Source organism: Hevea brasiliensis, chromosome 7 (genome assembly GCF_030052815.1).
Source record: "Hevea brasiliensis isolate MT/VB/25A 57/8 chromosome 7, ASM3005281v1, whole genome shotgun sequence".
In the NCBI taxonomy this organism is placed as follows: Eukaryota; Viridiplantae; Streptophyta; class Magnoliopsida; order Malpighiales; family Euphorbiaceae; genus Hevea; species Hevea brasiliensis.
In genome coordinates, this window is record NC_079499.1 from 6,076,964 (window position 1) to 6,095,291 (window position 18,328).

Consider the following 18,328-nt stretch of genomic DNA (forward strand, 5'->3'; position numbering starts at 1 on the left):
TTTCCCTTCATTGTCCTCCTAATTAAATTAATTACTTCTACATATGCTTAATTATTTAATTTATTATTTCATTAAATTATTAGTTTAATTTCGAATGAATTAAAAAAAAAAGAATTCTATTATTCTAATTAATCTTAAGAGATATGATCAAGCACCAATGATATTTTCGTTCATTGTTTGCAAAATATGCAATAGTGCATCCCAAAATTCCTTTTTATAATGTATTTTTATTTTTATATTAAAAATTGAAAACATATTTTATAATTTAGTTCATAAAATAAAAAAAATATAATTTAAATAAAAGAATTAAATTATTATATATATTAAAATTATTAAGACTAAATTATTATAAAAAGTAAAATATATAATAAATTAAGCTGTTATAATTTTTAACTCATTACTAATCAATTTTAACATAAGTATTATTTTATTAATAAAAATATATATTTCTTTTTAACTGCTTCGCTTGCTTGTAGTATATATTTAGTTCACTGCTTTAGGTATTAGCATTATGAGTTTTCATCTAAATGGTTTTAATTTCAATTAATCTATAATTAATAGTCAAGATCGTGTAATTAATACCCGATAGATATTATTAACTTTGTTAAAGTATTATTTTATTAAAAAAATATATATTTTAATAATTAAGTTAATTTAATTAAAAAAATTAGTCCAATATTTAAAAGAATGTTTAACGACATTTAAAAAGCAATGTAATTAATTTCTTTTATGCTTTATTTAAAATAAATTATTTATAAAAAAAATTAATTAAATTTTCACATAATCTTACATGAATTATCCTATTTTATGTTATATACTATTTTATATATATATATATATATATATATATATATATATATATATTAGTTTAAAATAAATAATTGTTTCAAATTGTAAGATTTTTTAAAAAAAAAAAAGAGAGAGAGAGAAAAGTGTAATTTTGGCTAATAATGACAAGGGCTGGTTCCACTTGATGACTAGGAATGATCAAGACCGGACCGGCCAGCTAGCCTATATTGATTTTCGACCGATTCCATCTTGGTTCTCATTAAAAAAAAATTAATTATTTTTTAAAATATTTGATTTGAAATTAATTATGTTAAATGGTTTTTTTAGCTACATTAATTTCATTGTTTTCCTTATTTATGTATCAAATACGTTAATTTTTCCTTTAATCATTTCAATAATTTACACCCCTTTTTATAAATTATATTAATTCCGACAAATTATCTTAATTATTAGGTTAATTAAGCTGGTGTGGTCTTGTCAAGCCAATGAAGATTCCCATTGCCTGCAAATCAAATGCATGGAATCGAAATTTCCTAGTTGGTGTCGTGTGGAAAGAAAGTAGCCGAGGGAAGGACCATTGACCTTTCTACGTATGGTTTAGTGACCAACTAAGCAAAACAAGTATATAGTTTTCAAGTAGCTGGACGACTCCAATTGGGTTATTATTATCCCCATCATACGAATTGGATACGTAAACGTCGTATTCGCTATTATTTAACGTATTTTAATCATTGTATCTTAATTATAATAATTTTTCCTATTATTAGTTTTTTTTCCCCATTCAAAAGGGGTAGGAGAGCTTTTCCGGTGAGTCTCCGTAGACCACACCCAAAAAAGAGACAATAAACAAAGAGGAGAATAAAAGAGAGGACAGGAAGTGAGTTTTAAATCCATTATCAATAAATTTTTAAGTTTATATTTATTAAACAGAACTTTTTTTAATTAAAATTGTGTATTATTGAGTTATAATTAAGTAAATTAATAAAAAATTGTAATTTCATTTAAATTTTATGATGGACTATGTGTGAAGATATAGTTTTAAATTTATTATTTGTTAAAAAAAATAATTAAAGTGCATATAATTTATAAAAATAAAAGAATTTTGACTTTTGAATAGCTAATTGGTGATGCTTTAAAGCTTCTCTCTCTGGTTTGGCTAGAGGGAAAATTTTCTGCTTCTTTGGTTTCTTTCCTAGGAGCTTAGTCTCATTTTCTTTGTCTACAACAAAACTTCCCCTGTCTCTACAGGGGGAGCTCTCTTCTGGCTTAGTCATGGGTTTTCACTCTTCCCTCCACTAAGTCACGTGTAAATAAGTTATATTGTTTGGGTTTTGTTGGGTTGCAAATCCTAAATTAATGGCAAGGTGACTTCCTGGAGCTACTTAGTGTTGGTTCGTGTTTTTTCTGGCAACCGATAGGCATATTTGCTAAGGGTTTGAGTTTATGGAAGATGGTATCTCTAGGGTTTTTAGCCAGATTAGCCCTTTCATGAGTGACCCTCAAAGCTGAATTGCCATATGAGCTTTGCCATCTTCACCCTCCATGAAACGTTTGTGTTAGTTGTATTATGTCTAGTTCCATGACCTAGGTCTTTAGAAATTTCTGTTCTGGCTCCTTCTAGTTTGGTTCTCAAGTGGGCAAACGAAGGTTCTTGGCTCGATCTTTCTGGAGAAGCTGTCGTGGGTTTGAGGAGACTCTGCTTGGGCTTGAATGGGGTTGCATGGCATCATCCTTTAGAGTTTCTCCTCAAGTTGTGATTCTTGGGTTCAAATCATCTTCCTCAGGCAGTTTATATCTTCGGGTTATCGGCTTCAGGTGTATGGTCAGCGCTGCTTCTCTGTCTTGGCCAGATCCTCCTCTGTCTAAGGTTTCTATTTGTGCTTTGGGCTTGCTGAGGATCTTTTGTGTTTGACTTGAGTCTTGGGCTTATTGAGAGCCTTATTATAAATGGGTTATGGGTTAGACTTGTTGCATGGTGTTTTCCTCTTATCAATGAATCATCTATCTCTTAAAAGAAAAAAAAAAAAAAATCAATGCTTTCAAACAATTGCTCATGGGAAAAACTAAAAAACAAAGAAAAGATTTATTCCATTTCCTGTTTAAGATTTTATTAGAGGAGGGCATATTCATGTTAAATTTAAACTTAAATTCAATCTTAGTTTAAAAAAAAAAAATAATAAAGAGCTTAATTTTATTGTAAATAGAAACATAGAAAAGGTTTCTTCCATTTCCCTTTTATGATTTTATTCAAGGTGGGCTTATTCATGTTAAATTTAAACTCAAATTCAGCTTTAATTGAAAAAAAAAAGCTTAACTTTATTATAAATAGAACAAATTTATAACTTTTTAAAAAATTAATACGGTAAATATTTATTTAGATTCAATTCTAGAGGAGAGAAAAAGAAATGAAAAAATGAACTGAGCATTCACACAAGATCATCAAGGAAGCTTTTCTTAAGTTCAAGTGGTAAAGCCTCCAATGTTGGAGGTTATCAAGCTTTTTTTAGGTGCAATGGTGACTAGAGAGAGTTATCACTTGTGAAGGAAGTTGACTTGTGATTGGAAGGGTTTCTGTGTTTGGCCATAGAAAGAGATGGATGATGAACGGTGGTGATTAATTTTGGGGTCAGAGGGGTTGGGTTAGGACATATGATATAGAGAATGGTGGTGATCAGAGAGAGTTGGTGGATGAGGTGAGGGTGAGGGTGAGAGTGAGAGTGAGAATTAGGGTGAAGAGATAGAAGCAATAATTAAGATAATACATTAATTTCATTTACGATTTTTTTTTTATTTAAATGTAATTTAGTATGAATTTAATATATAAGATATATTGTGAAATTTATTATTATATATATATATATTTATATTAAATCGTATTTACCTAATAATTATTACATTAAAAATACTTAATGGAGTAAAAATAAGTAGCTCATAATTACCGAATGTGATAGTCTATGATTAACTTAGTGAGATGGTCCTGTCTTATTCCGATTTCATTTTTCAGCACCAGCATTAAGTATGATAACTAAAAATTATTTTTGCTTAAGAGTGAAAATGAGAGTCGATGGTGGATTGTCCAGTGATTCATGTCACAAGGTGGTATTGGGTTTATGACCGTCGTACTCGGAGAAAAAAAAGCTCATAATGGTTGGGCTTTTTGTAAAGGCCCATATTACATAAATCGTTTTGATTACTGAGCATTTAAGAGCGAAGGTTGCAGAAGCTGAGCGGCACGGTAAGGCTAGGGTTTATTGGGAAGCAATCTATCTATCTATCTATCTCTACAATGATCTACGACGTCAACTCTCCTCTCTTCCGTTCCTTCCTCAGCCAGAAGGGCGGCTCCTCTGATAAGAGGTATTCTTCACCCTCGTTCACTCCTTGTGTACTAATTTAAAGATCGGATTTGTGTTAAATTTATGAATTAGTTTTAGTTTTTCTTGGACTGTTACTGGTTTGGCTATGGGTGGTTATCTAATTTGATTGATTTTTATAGGATGCTTTATACTTTCTTTTTTGTTGAAGTTCCAATTTTAGACTCTGGGGAAAAAGGATTTGGTAAAAGCATTCTATAATTTTATGGAGTCTGCACTGAGATTTTGTGAAATCAGCTTTCAAAATGCATTAAGGAAGTGTCATGTTGGAAGTTTAAATTTGATATGCCGTCTCTTATTCCGTTTGGCTTGATTAGAACTCTAACTTGTGATTCCTGCATGTGGTACGTAGTGCCATATGGTGTTAAGCTAGCTTTTTCCAATCTGCAATGCTTTTTTTTCGCCCGTTTATTTGTGTTTTTCAGAAGTCTAACTTCTATAGATCATTTTTATGGCATTAGTTTTACAAGTGTTAACACATTTACTGGAGCAACCTGTTTTTAATTAGGGCTTTCGTGCCAGAAATTTTTCATATACTAAAGTAATTTTCCTTATGGTTCTTCGCAAATTAGATTTTTTTTCCCCATTTTTATCTAGAATTCCATTTTTTTTTTCCTCTTTTTGGGTCGACATACAAAAAAAAATGCATGTTAAAAATAAAGTGTTCAAATTGATTTTCAAATATTAAGAATTTAACATCTAAAAATTTAGTAGGATAAAATTGAGCCAATCTAACCAACAATTTCATGTGCAAAGAAAAGCTACTAGATTCAAGCAAGTCATACATTAATGTATTTTAATTTTTATAAAAAAAAAGGTTCAATAATTACATTTATAAGGGGTCAATTTAAACACACACACACACACATGTATGTATGTATTTTAATATTGGATTTAACTTGGAGCATCTTTTGGTGTTTTGGGTTGAATTAGGCCACCTTTATAGATTTATTTTGTGCTTCTTGATTTGCATCTTGTTTTTGTACAGTGTGAATTAATATATGTAATTGTTGTTGGATATTTCAGGAAAATGGAGGAACAGAAGCCAAAGGAACAGAAACCCAAAGCAAGTGAGAATAAGCCTGTTATGACAGAGTAAAGCTGTTAAGATGGAGTGAAGTGAAAGGTGCCTCGTCTATGAAGCTTTAAAATGGTTTAGAATAGATGAAAGCTGTTTCAAATGCTATTATAAATATTAGGAAGTTTTTTTTACCAGAAAATATTAGGAAGTTTGTGTTGGCTAATATGAATGAATGTATTGTTGGACTAAGATTTTTAGTTTGTAACGAATGCATGCTTGGATATGGCTATTATTTTGAGTTTGAGGATGGGCATGGCATTCTGAGAAATGTTGTGCAATGAATCTTATCTCATAGCATATGATGAGATAGCATATTAAAATTAAATCATATATGACTTATTTTTAGAGAATTATTGTTCTCTTTCATATTCTGTGAAAAATAGTGCAAGGGAATAATAATTTACTAATGAAATATAAGCATTGGTTGGATTAACTGGGATATACTTGAGTCACTGGTGGTGATGACTGATGACATTCAATGCTAATGGATGTAGTACCTAGGCAGGAGAATTAACTAATATTAGTAATATGTTTGATGAAATGATGATATACTGTTTTGTTTATATGAATTATTTGGTTACTTAAAATGTTATCTTTGCATTGGAGGTGTGGATGCTTTCAACTGTTGTCATTGAAGCTGATTAGTGGTTTGCTGGTTTATATGGGGAAAATGAAGACCTACCCTTTGGGTGATGCAATCAATTACTCAAGTGTGAATGGTACTGTATTTGCTGTACAGGTGGCTGGTCAATAATATCCGTTGCCTCATTTTGTTTTATTGATGTACATTTTCATACTAGTTGTTGCAGACAATAAAAGTATTAGGTGTAGAAATTTCTCTTTTACGTTTGAAGATTTTTTTTTTGTTTAATTTAAAATAAGCGAGGAGAGAGGGGAAGTAGGATAGGAGGGGATACATTTGAAGGTTTTTGTCTGCTGGTTGACCCTAAAGAAAGATGCTTTCGTAGAGCAAGACATGGGAAAGTAGTTTCTAGGCGTGGGGACAATTTTGTCAACAGCAGGGTCCCTTAGACCATGATTATTTAGCCATGATAGCCATCTGAGATTAAGGCTACTTTGCAGTGGCATTTTTCTCTTTCACTAGGTTTTAAGATGAAAATGCTGAGGGGACTTTTAACGGTTTTGGAATGGCAAACCTATAGCAATAGAGCATTTACAATTAAATAGTTTGTTTGTATTGATTCTTTCAGATTTTTATTGTGCTAAGACAGTGTGTCAGATATCAATTCTCTGCGTGACCATCAATGCTTTAGGCCTTGTGATCAGCTTGCAAACAAACTTAGGGACTTTTAGGGGTGAGATTTTCCTCAGTTTCAATTTCTTACAAGCTGGTGGATTCACATGAAGTAAGGCTCGCCGATGCAAGTTGTGTTTTTGTTTCTTTCTTCCTCCAATGCTAGTTGAACGAGCTTATTTAAGCTAAACAGAAATCACCTGGCAAGTGAAACAAAAGAGAAAGATAAGGTTATAAATCCACGCTAGACGACCAAATGGATTACTAAGTTGTGATTTTTTTTTCCTCTCATGTAATGTGGGAAAAGCGAAAAGTTTTTCCATTTGTGTTTAAGCAGTGTCCTCTTCACTTTTGCTCTGAACAGACCGTAAACAGTGAATCTTTCCAGTTAAGAATCGAAGACTTAAATAGTCAAACATGATAAAAAAAAAAAAAAAAAATCTAAAGCCTCCTTGAAGAGCCCTCATAGAGATCCAAAAGTGTAACAAAACATGGGTCCATCGTGGGGTGAAAAGTTAGAGACCGAAGGGGTGCATGCAGGTCAAGCACTTGAGTAGCCATGAGTGGTTTACCATGTGCAACTAATCTAAGCTCCAATCCTCCTTGCTCTCCATTGTCACTTAAAATCATCCACATGCCCTTTTTTTCTAATTGTAAATTACCCTTTAAACATTAAATTTAGATAATCACTTCAATTCATTACCGGTACCTACTGCATAAATCCATTGTTGTTTTGAGTTCCCAACTGATAATGGTGGCAATCAATGGAATTGGTTACTTATCAGTGAGTTAAAGAGAAAAAGGTCAAAATTAATGAGTTTGCTGTAATGCATTATGATGCATTACTGCATAATTTTCAGATGAGGATAGAAATAGAGTATCTATTAGAAGTGGAAGCTGCATAGCATGAGAGAGAAGGGTACCATATCAGGCTTACACTTGTTAAAGCTATTAAAGGTTTTTAAGATAGAAATTTAGGATTTTTTTTAAGTTTCTTTTTGTTTATATATTGAATTTATTTTTAAAATTTGGCTATTTGTCTTGAACCTTGATCTATTGCATTATATTGCTATAATTGTTGTGTGAGTAGATAGTGTGAAACATGATATTATTTTATAAAGTCTATAAAACAATTTTTTTTATTCTCAGAAATAAGAAAACTATAACGATCATCCCCAAGTAAAAAAAATTGGAGATTTATAATTTGCCGAGCTTGCAGATTAGAATCAGCAGTAAATTGCCCTTGAAAAATTTAGTTTCATGAAGGTGAAGATGAAGATCCCACGGTAATTTTTTATTACTACAGTGTTGTTCGAGGGTTGTTTTTGCAATCCTGATTAGAATAAAAGTTCAATAAAGTTGGTGGTTATAGAGAAACAGAGCAAAGTTTCTAAAGTTGCTTTCTTTTTTTTCCCCTGTCAATGTTAGTTATACTCTATGTCTGTGTCTCTCTCTCCTTTCACTTTGATATTTTTTTTCTTCCCTTTATTTACGCCGCTCCTACTTCCAATTTCACACTTTTTCTCTCCCATTTGTTGAACCAAAACAAGACCAACCAATCTTCTTTCTACGTTCTGCATATTCTATCAAGACCACCACTTGCTTCTGATTCTCTACCGTTCTGTTCCTCTCACATAGAAGAAGAAGAAGAAAAGGAAAATGTCTGAATTTTCTTTGTCCTCAACTACCTCCAAGAAAGCTCATTTCTCAATCTCAAGTCTTCTCCTCTCTGAATTCTTCCTCTTCTGTTCCTTCATTTTGTGTCATCCTTTATATTTCTTATACCTCATTTTCTTGTTTCCTTACCTCTTCAAGCTCCTCTCATTCCTTTCTCCTCTTTTTGCTACTACTTTTCTTTTACTCTTAGTTCTCCTCACTTTCTCTCCTAATCTTGTCCATGAAACTCTGAGTCCTGAATTGTCTGAATCAAAAGTGAGTTTTGTACTTGGAACATACCAAGCAGTTGTAGAGAGATTGCGGTCTAAGGTAGAGGAAGGAGGGAATGATGAGTTTAATCAATTTGAGGAGCTAGAAGCGTATAAGATCGTGTTCGAGACTTCTAATTTTGATATTGGAGTTGCAAGTACTGAGTTGGAAGCTAAAGAAAATGGCCTAGAAAGCAATGAAGCACAGGCTAACACGAGTTCAGGCCATCAAGATTCTGTTCTAGGCGTCTCTGAGGTTGTAAGTGGTAATTTTAATGAAAATTCAGTTGTGATTACAAGATCAGAAAGTTCTCAACTGATTGCGGAAGGAAATAAATTAGAAGTATTCTTGCATCAAAAGCAGAAGTTCGAAGATTTTGCAATCCAAAAAGGAGAAAAAGAAGTCAAGCCACTGAGCGAGAACTCCAATAAAGTTGAAGAACAGAAAGAGGAAACATATGTGAAAAGTGGATCCAAGGCAATGGGTTTTCTAGGAGATGGTAAAGTAGGTGTGGAAGATAGTAGAGTGTACATTCCAAGGATGAATTCCCAAAAACTTGAAGCAAATCCTTGGATTGATGCTAATGATGGTGATGGAGAGTACACTCCCAGAGTTATGGACAAATCTCAGTCGATGGGATCAAATCTTGGGAGTTTTGGATCAATGAGAAAAGAAAAAGAGTGGAGGAGGACATTGGCATGCAAGCTTTTTGAGGAGAGACGCAATGTGGATGGAGGTGAAGGGATGGATTTGCTTTGGGAGACATATGAGAATGATTCTATGAAGGCGCAGGCAAAAAGCAAAACAAAGAAGGGAAAGAAAGGAAGCATTGAGTACTATGATGATGAAGATGAAGAGGAAGAGAATGAAGGGCAACTATGTTGCTTGCAGGCTCTCAAATTCTCAGCTGGGAAGATGAATTTGGGAATGGGAAGGCCTAATCTTGTCAAGATCTCCAAGGCCCTGAAGGGGTTTGGATGGTTGCACCATGTGACCAAGAAGAAGGGTTACCGTTAATTTAGCAAGATTTTTTTTTTACATGTCTTAATCTTAATGTTTAAGTGGCTCAACAAATATGTGTATTTTGTTCAAGTATCACAAGTAAATATGTTCTATTCTTCTATTTTGCATGAAAGATAGTCTTTATTCAGAAATAAGGCAAAAATGGTGTATCAACTTAGATGATGAGAGGATTAATTCCAACATTTTTTATGGATGTTAAGCTGTTGGTCTTGGCCAGTGGGTGCTCCTTTCCTCTGTTAATAAAACTAGCAATGATATGCTTTTGCATTGCCATGAAAATAATTGATTCACTAAATTAACTTTACCCACTCTTGAAGAAATGTGTTGGTACTCTTCTCAAATGTCATATCACATGTGGGATGCTTTGATTCATTTCAATTTGCAAGACAGACAAACAATATGAGAGAATTGCAATAATTCTATCTTGGGTCATTATTAGTAGTAGTAATTCTATCACATGTTCTCATTGAACAGGCATCCAAGGTTTTTTTTTTTTTTTTTAATTATGAGAAAAAGACATTCAATCATTAAATTACCATATCTTTGCATTTTTTAATAAAGACAATTACTTGCATTTTAATTTTAGCTTACGTCTAAAATGTTATTGTTGATGTTATTTTAAAAGAAAGTTTACTATTGCTCAACTTATAATGTGTTTTCTAAGCGGTGCTTAGTTAAAAACAAAGTTGAGTTCAAGTCTCAATTGCCTTAAAAAAATCACTTATCTTCTTTTGCTATAATGGAAGGAAACTTAATTTGGTAAATACATCTAAGACTGGAGATATTATATAATATAGCGGTGATTTTATGTATGATGATCTACATGTTAATGAGAATCATATAAATAAGTATAAATATATTTAATAATATTTAATTTTTTTCATGTGCTTAAACTAAGAGTGCATGTAAATCTATCCAAATAAAATTGATGCCTGCATGCATCAAATAGAAAAAATAATGTTTTCATCGTAATTAACTGCACATAAACACCACATCATCAATTTTAACTATTGAGAGATTAAAACAAATTTATTAAAATTAAAATGATTGATTATAATTATAAAATTTATATTAAAAAAAAAATCTCTCTAAATTACAATGTAACATCTACAAATACAGTTTTAGCATTTTTTAGTGGAAGATAAATCTTCCTCCTTTCTCGGAAGCCGATTGTTATAATTATGTTAGTATTTTATGATAAGTCAAGATGGTAATTGAAATAATCAGTATTTTTTTGAGTGCGAGAGGAAAAGTAATAAAAATATAATTTCATTAATTTTTAACTTAGAAGATTACTATAATAGGATAAAACATTTTTATGAAATAAAATTAAAAGATAGAAATAAAACACGAGACAAAAATTCAGAGATAGACTATAAAAATTATAATATATACATATATATATATATATATATATATATATATATATATATATATATATATATATATATATATATATACTCAAATAAGAGGAGGTATTTTCCAACCATTTTTTACATGTTAGGTATTTTGAGCTAATTATCCACAGTTTACTTGTATTGATCATCTTGTTTAAACCTTTCAAAAATTGTGTCAATTTAATAAAATGGGTTAATTTCAAGAAAATAATCAATTTTATTAACATATCTTCTAAATTTTTCTATTTAATATTCTTATAATTATAGGATAATATTTAAGATTAGATAGTTTTTATCATGATAGAATGTTAATCACAACGCCTCAAAAATCTTCCTTCCAATCAATGGCTCAAAATGAAACCCACAAAAGAGACTTCAAGAGAAAGAAGAGAGTAGAGAATTTTTTTTTTTTTGTTCCCTATAATGATGATATATTTACTTTCTTTAGCATTAATATAAAAGATGTTAATTATGTATAAGTTTTTGTATTAATTTATTTGTTACTGGCACTAGTAAGTTTTACTTCAGTGCTACTGAAATCATTTATAATAAGCATATAAAATTTTGAGTTCAAATTTTAATCAAAGCAAAAAGAAATATATATATATATATATATATATATATATATATATATATATATATATATATATATATATAATTTACTCATGAAAGCTATTAAGGGGGGTGTTTGTTTCATTTGTTGGGTGTAGCTGATCGCTGATAGACACCCAAATAGGTGAACTAGAGTGTTTGGTAAGTTTTAAAAAATAAAGCTAATAGCTGATTTTATTTTATTTTTTATTTTGACCATATTAACCTTTTTTATTAACTCTAAAATTAATATTATTAATACTTTTATATTTTTTATTTATAATTTTAACATTTTAATTAACACATTTCAATTTTGTTAAAGTATTTTTTATTAATAACATAAAATGTAAAATATTTATTTATATCTAAAAACTTAAAATTAATTATAAGTTTTTTCTTTATCAACAATAATAATTACTTTATTATTTTATCTATATTTTTTAAATTATTTAATTATTTTTTTAAAAATTTAATTATTTTCTTATTTCAATAATAAAATAAATAATATAATATAATAGATTAATAATTATATTTTTATTTTAATAATATAATAAATGATATAATATATTAATTTGATAATTGTATATTTGATTTAATAATAATATAATATAATAAATTTATAATTTTATATTTATTTTAATAATAAAATAAATTATATAATATATACTCTTATTGGTCATTTCACATATCAACAGCAACAACTAAACATAGTTTTACCAAACACTTAACATAAATCAGCTATCATCAGCTACCAGCTATCAGCTATTAGCTAACAGTAACAGCTATCAGCTAACAGTTATCAACTGTATTCAACAGTTAAACCAAACAGACTCTAGATGGGTGATTGAATTTTTTTATTATTAATATTATTATTTTTTATAATTAATCTAATTAAGACTATATCTTGAGATCTCATAACTTTAAAAATAATTTTAATATTATTAAATTAAAGTTAGTTTTTAATATTTGGGGAAGTCCCTTGAAAAAATGGTGAAGGGATTTATTATTTATGATATTTATTTTTAATAATGAGAAGGGATTGGTCATTAATAAAATTAAAATTATAATAATAAGTTTTTTTTTTCTCAATCTTAAAGTATTTTTCATCACTAGAATAGAAAGCATCCAAAACAATGCTGATTGAAGTAGGTGGCTGTGGAACAAAACATGATAGCAATGCAGGAAATCATGCTAATTAAAGTTTAGCCCATATCATCATTAATTATTCAAGTAATTATTATTTAAATGTAATTACCACTCCTTTTGGATGTTAAGAACTAAAAATCTAGCAAGAGAGTTGACTATTTACTTGGACTTATTAATTTAAATATAGAGAATGGACTATCTATTTTCATTTAATTATATTTTCATGTGTGTATGTGTGTGTATTTTATTTTAAAAATAGTAAATACAGAGAATACTCTATCTAAGTACTTAACTCAACTAAGCCTTTATCTAAAAAATTTGGGGTTGACTATATGGATTCTCTTTCTTCACTCTAAATGATTTTGGGTTAAATCCTCAAAAATGTGTAATGCTTTTAAGTCATGTTGTACTACTCTCTTTCAAGTCAGTTTAGGTCTACCCCTTTTTTTTTTCTATTTGTCTAACTGGAGCCTCCGTATGTCTACGCTTCATATGACCAAACCACCTCAATCTCCATTCTCTCAACTTATCCTCAATTGGTACCACTCCTACCTCTTCTCTAATAATCTCATTACAGACTTTATCTATTCTAGTGTAGTCACTCATCCACTTTAACATTCTCATCTCCGCAACTCTTATCTTAGACACATATGACTCATTCAGTGCCTAACACTCACTACCATATAACATGGCCGTTCGTATGACTATACGATAAAATTTTCCTTTTAAATTATTGAGAATCTTGCGATCACATAAAACTCCCGTGTAACGTCTCCACTTCAACCATCCGGCTTTAATCCTATGACTAATATCCTCCTCACATCCCTCATCTACTTGAAGGACTGAACCGAAATATTTAAAGTGATTACTTTATGACAGTATCACTCTATCCAAACTAACTCATTTCCTATAAATAGTTCGGCCTTCATTGAACTTGTAATGCATGTATTTTGTTTTCATTCTACTTAACTTAAAGCCTTTTGACTCTAGAGTACTTCTCCAAAACTCTAGCTTTCTATTAATTCCTTCTTGCGTCTTATCTATCAGAACTATATCATCCGCAAACATCATGCACTAAGGGATACTCTCTTGTATATGTTTCGTTAATTCATTTAAAACTAATGTAAAAAGGTAAGGGCTTACAGCTGAACCTTGGTGTAATCTAATTGAGATAGGAAAATCTCTTGTATCCCCTCTCACTGTGCGCACAATAGTAGTTGCTCCTTCATACATGTCTTTCAACACTTGTATGTACTTAATAAATATCCCATTTTATTCTAACACTCTCACACTGTACGTACAATAGTAGTTGCTCCTTCATACATATCTTTCAACACTTGTATGTACCTAATAGATATCATATTTTATTCTAACACTCTCCACAAGACATTTCTTGGAATACTATCATAAGCCTTCTCCAAAACGATAAAAACCATGTGTAAATCTTTCCTCACATCTCTATATTTCTCCATTAAGCTTCTGATTAGAAAGATCGCTTACATAGTTGAACGATCAGGCATGAAGCCAAATTGATTGGGAGAGATAGAAGTATCATGACATAGTCGATGTTCTACAACTCTCTTCCACAACTTCATAGTATGACTCATGAGTTTAATTCCCCTAAATACTCTATCTAGGTAAAGAAAAATAATTATAAAGCCTATTTATTTAGGAGAATTATATGAGAAAGATGAATCATAAAGCATTTTGGAGACTAGAGCATACGCAGTGCTATTACAAAAATGAGGAACATAGAGAAATTGAATAAAACTTACAAAATTAGCAAACGTAGAAATATCATTATATAAACCAACTAAATCTCCAAGAACATTGCTCCATTTGTTGCCATAATGACCATTTTCCCATCTCATTCAACACAAATAAAAGTGGAAATTTTATTTCTAGCCATAAGCAAAGTTTCACGACACGTCAAGGATTCCAACATTCGAGGGAGAGGGAATAGTGACTTGGCTTGTGCGTAGACCAAGCAAAGATGGTAGCCACAAAACCTAACCTTAAAAATTATACTTCAAAAATCACTCACTCTATGAATAATTTTTTCAACTTTATTTAACTTTTAATTAGTATTTTTTTTACGTGAGTTGTAATTGTTTATATTATTACTTAATTTTGTACATATAATTTTTATATAATATAATATTATTATAATATATTAATTATTAATAATTAATTAAATTTAATTATTTATCCATAATAAATTGCTACTACTATATTTTGTTTTTAACTAAAGTTGGTTCATAAAACGGCACTAATAATTGTTTTTTTTTTTAAAAACCATCCTCTGGGATTTTATATTTTAATAACTAATTAAATTTAATCGATTACTTTTTATCCATCATTCATCTGAATTTAAAAGATTAAAATAAATAAAAACTTAGATTTAAATAAAATAAAATAAATATTAGATTATATTATTAAAATAAAATAGAAATTCACACCGACACACTCGTGAGAATGCGTTGCAAAGTTGACGCTTTAATCCTGCGTTTTCCCACAGAATCCAGGTGTCACTGCCTCCAGCAATTCCCAACTGGCCTCAACGAAACTCAGTGTCACTATCCTGTGGCCGTGGTCTCACTTAATCTGGCGGTCCTGCTCTTTCTTTCATTCTACGCATCAACTACGTAATCTCTCCCTCTGTCTTCCTCTCGAAAGCGAAAGCCAATTGCAGAAGCGAGAGCTCTCTCTCTCTCTCTCGATCTCTCGAGCTACCTCGCTAATCAATCAATCGAAGGGAAACAATGGCGAATCATCGAAGCTCGCGAACTGGATTGATGCGGAGTTTCAGTTTTTCTTTTAGAGTTTTGGCCTCCGCCATTACGGTTGCGGTGTTACTCTTCTTCACTGTTTCCTTCCTCTTCACTTCCCACTCTCACTCTTCCACCGACCTCCGCCACTTTGTAAGTTACACATTCTCTGTGCCCCCCTCCATCCAATTACCGATTTTATTTCTTTTTTCTCGTGAAAAAAACAGAGATCAAGGGTGAACTTCCATCAGATGGATTGAAATTTTGCCCCAAGACAATAGAAACGTGGAAGCATTTTTCTTCTTCTTGTTTGCGTCAATTTTGCGTTCTGCGTTTCTTTTCTTTCTAATAGTTTTTGAAAATTCGAGTGGGTGTTAAAATTTCAATTCATTTCAGTTGAAATTTGAGTGAAATTGAGACTTTTTGTACGAACTTTTGATTTCAATCTTTTTTTTTTTATTTTTTATTTAGGGCCTCAGCAACGTACCTTACGGATTTGGATCCGGTAGAAGATCGGTTTTGGCACTGAAGTCGGATCCATTAAAGCCGCGATTGGACCAGATCCGAAAACAGGCTGACGACCACCGATCTCTCGCCCTCGCATACGCATCCTATGCGCGGAAGCTCAAGCTGGAGAACTCAAAGCTCGTTAGAGTTTTTGCTGATCTCTCGCGAAACTACACCGATCTCCTTAGCAAGCCTGAGTATCGGGCTCTGTTCGAGTTGGATTCGCTTTCCATTGAGGAGTCCACGCTACGCCAATTCGAGAAGGAAGTGAAAGAGCGAATCAAAGTGACCCGCCAAGTAATTGCCGAGGCGAAAGAAAGTTTCGACAATCAGCTGAAAATCCAAAAGTTAAAAGACACAATTTTTGCTGTTAATGAGCAATTAACTAAGGCGAAAAAGCAAGGGGCTTTTTCGAGTTTGATTGCTGCTAAATCCATACCTAAAAGCTTGCATTGCCTTGCTATGAGGTTGATGGAGGAGAGAATTGCACATCCTGAGAAATATACTGATGAAGGGAAGCCGCAGCCACCTGAATTGGAGGATCCAAAGCTTTACCATTATGCAATTTTCTCAGACAATGTGATTGCCGCATCGGTGGTGGTGAACTCTGCGGTGAAAAATGCAAAAGAGCCGTGGAAACACGTTTTTCATGTTGTGACTGATAAAATGAATCTTGGGGCGATGCAGGTAATGTTCAAATTGAAGGATTATAATGGGGCACATATAGAAGTGAAAGCTGTTGAGGATTATAAATTCTTGAATTCTTCTTATGTGCCTGTGCTTAGGCAATTGGAATCTGCAAATCTTCAGAGGTTTTACTTTGAGAATAAACTTGAGAATGCAACCAAGGATACTACAAATATGAAGTTCAGGAACCCCAAATACTTGTCAATTCTGAATCATTTGAGGTTTTACTTGCCTGAGATGTACCCTAAGTTGCACAGGATATTGTTTTTAGACGATGATATTGTGGTGCAGAAGGATCTGACTGGGTTGTGGAAGATTGATATGGATGGGAAAGTGAATGGGGCAGTAGAGACGTGTTTTGGGTCATTTCATAGGTATGCACAGTATATGAATTTCTCGCACCCTTTGATCAAGGAGAAGTTTAATCCAAAGGCATGTGCTTGGGCTTATGGGATGAACTTCTTTGACTTGGATGCTTGGAGGAGGGAGAAATGCACAGAGCAATATCATTATTGGCAGAATCTGGTAAGATTGTGTTACTCTTTTGCAAGTTATTTTTTTGTTGATCATCTCCCTTTTTATGGGGTGCTTATACTAGAATATGAAAAGTGTTTCGCTATTACTTTTGTTCTGACTCTCTCTCATTAGTAAATATCGGATGGACTCTTAGATGTAAACGTTGAAATCAGTTTGCAATCTCTATTGTAGCTGCAGTTTAGATTTCATTGAATTTGATTTTATTGTTATTTTTTTTTTCCATTTCATATTGAAGTTCTACTTATTGGTGTCGCTGTACCATTATTAACTTGTGATGCTGCTGATATTGCAGAATGAGAATCGAACCTTGTGGAAGTTAGGGACATTGCCTCCAGGTTTAATCACATTTTACTCGACAACAAAGCCACTGGACAAGTCATGGCATGTTCTGGGGCTTGGCTACAATCCAAGCATCAGCATGGATGAGATTCGCAATGCTGCAGTCGTGCACTTCAATGGAAACATGAAGCCATGGCTTGACATTGCCATGACGCAGTTTAAACCACTTTGGACAAAACATGTCGACTATGATTTGGAGTTCGTTCAGGCCTGCAATTTTGGAATTTAATCATGTCGAGGTTATTTCAGTCGGTGCTGCTGCAACAAGAATCAAATCTTTTAAAGACACTAGTTATTTGTTACCCGATCACCAATTGTTCTTAACGTGGAAGAAAATCAGCATCTTTTCAAAGTGTAGCATATTACCAATCTTATTTCCATTTTTACATGTCAAGCAACTAGAATTTGTTGTATTTGGCAAATGTAGCTGTTAAGAATATGGTTATAGCATTCAAGAAGTTCACAACTGTTTGTTCATACGGTATCGACGCACTGGGCTCGGGGTAATATGCAAATTAGCTTTTCCATTCAGGCTCACTATATCTCCCTTTATTCCAACAGAATTCGTTTCCTTTTTTTTTTTTTCACCTTCAAGAATGTGGCGATCAAGCTTATGCCAAATTGATCGCTACCCATACAACAAGACATTTTCTTCCTAAAGATGCGATCAATGTACGGCTTTGGTCATTCTTAAATGAAGACTTAAATTGTCATAATGTGATTTACGGCTTGGTTACCCATAACCTTTAAAATGTTTTCCAAGCCGCCGTTAATATTTTCTTATTACATTTTCCCATTAAATAAATCCCCAGCATCTTCACATTAAAAGAAATAATTAAAAATAAATACTCCAAAAAAGTCTTGAAAAGTTTTAACGGCTTGAAATAGATCTTTTCGCTGTTAAAATA

The 18,328-nt window shown here is 31.8% G+C and overlaps 3 protein-coding genes across 4 annotated transcripts in view; all 3 read left to right on the top strand.

Annotated features, from left to right (window-relative positions):
* Nucleotides 1-5,594, top strand: part of LOC110672040 (wound-induced basic protein) — a 47,003-nt gene extending 41,409 nt beyond the window's left edge. Inside the window, exons 2-3 of one of the 2 annotated variants that reach the window (XM_058149909.1) lie at nucleotides 4,055-4,146; nucleotides 5,190-5,594. In XM_058149909.1, coding sequence (XP_058005892.1) covers nucleotides 4,076-4,146; nucleotides 5,190-5,262 — 144 coding nt within the window. In that variant the 5' untranslated portion in view covers nucleotides 4,055-4,075 and the 3' untranslated portion in view covers nucleotides 5,263-5,594. Of the gene's footprint in view, nucleotides 1-3,983; nucleotides 4,147-5,189 lie in introns of those variants that run through there. The other variant, XM_021834709.2, reaches the window with a different exon arrangement.
* A 2,003-nt stretch (nucleotides 5,595-7,597) lies between these two features.
* On the top strand, nucleotides 7,598-9,647 carry LOC110672028 (uncharacterized). The gene has a single exon (XM_021834689.2). It carries the CDS (start codon nucleotides 8,159-8,161, stop codon nucleotides 9,440-9,442), a length of 1,284 nt encoding a protein of 427 aa, XP_021690381.2. The 5' UTR covers nucleotides 7,598-8,158; the 3' UTR covers nucleotides 9,443-9,647.
* A 5,483-nt stretch (nucleotides 9,648-15,130) lies between these two features.
* LOC110672037 (galacturonosyltransferase 8) lies at nucleotides 15,131-17,897 on the top strand. Its single transcript, XM_021834705.2, has 3 exons — nucleotides 15,131-15,503; nucleotides 15,822-17,069; nucleotides 17,374-17,897. Exons 1-3 carry the CDS (start codon nucleotides 15,345-15,347, stop codon nucleotides 17,647-17,649), a joined length of 1,683 nt encoding a protein of 560 aa, XP_021690397.1. The 5' UTR covers nucleotides 15,131-15,344; the 3' UTR covers nucleotides 17,650-17,897.
* The last annotated feature ends 431 nt before the right edge of the window (nucleotides 17,898-18,328 follow it).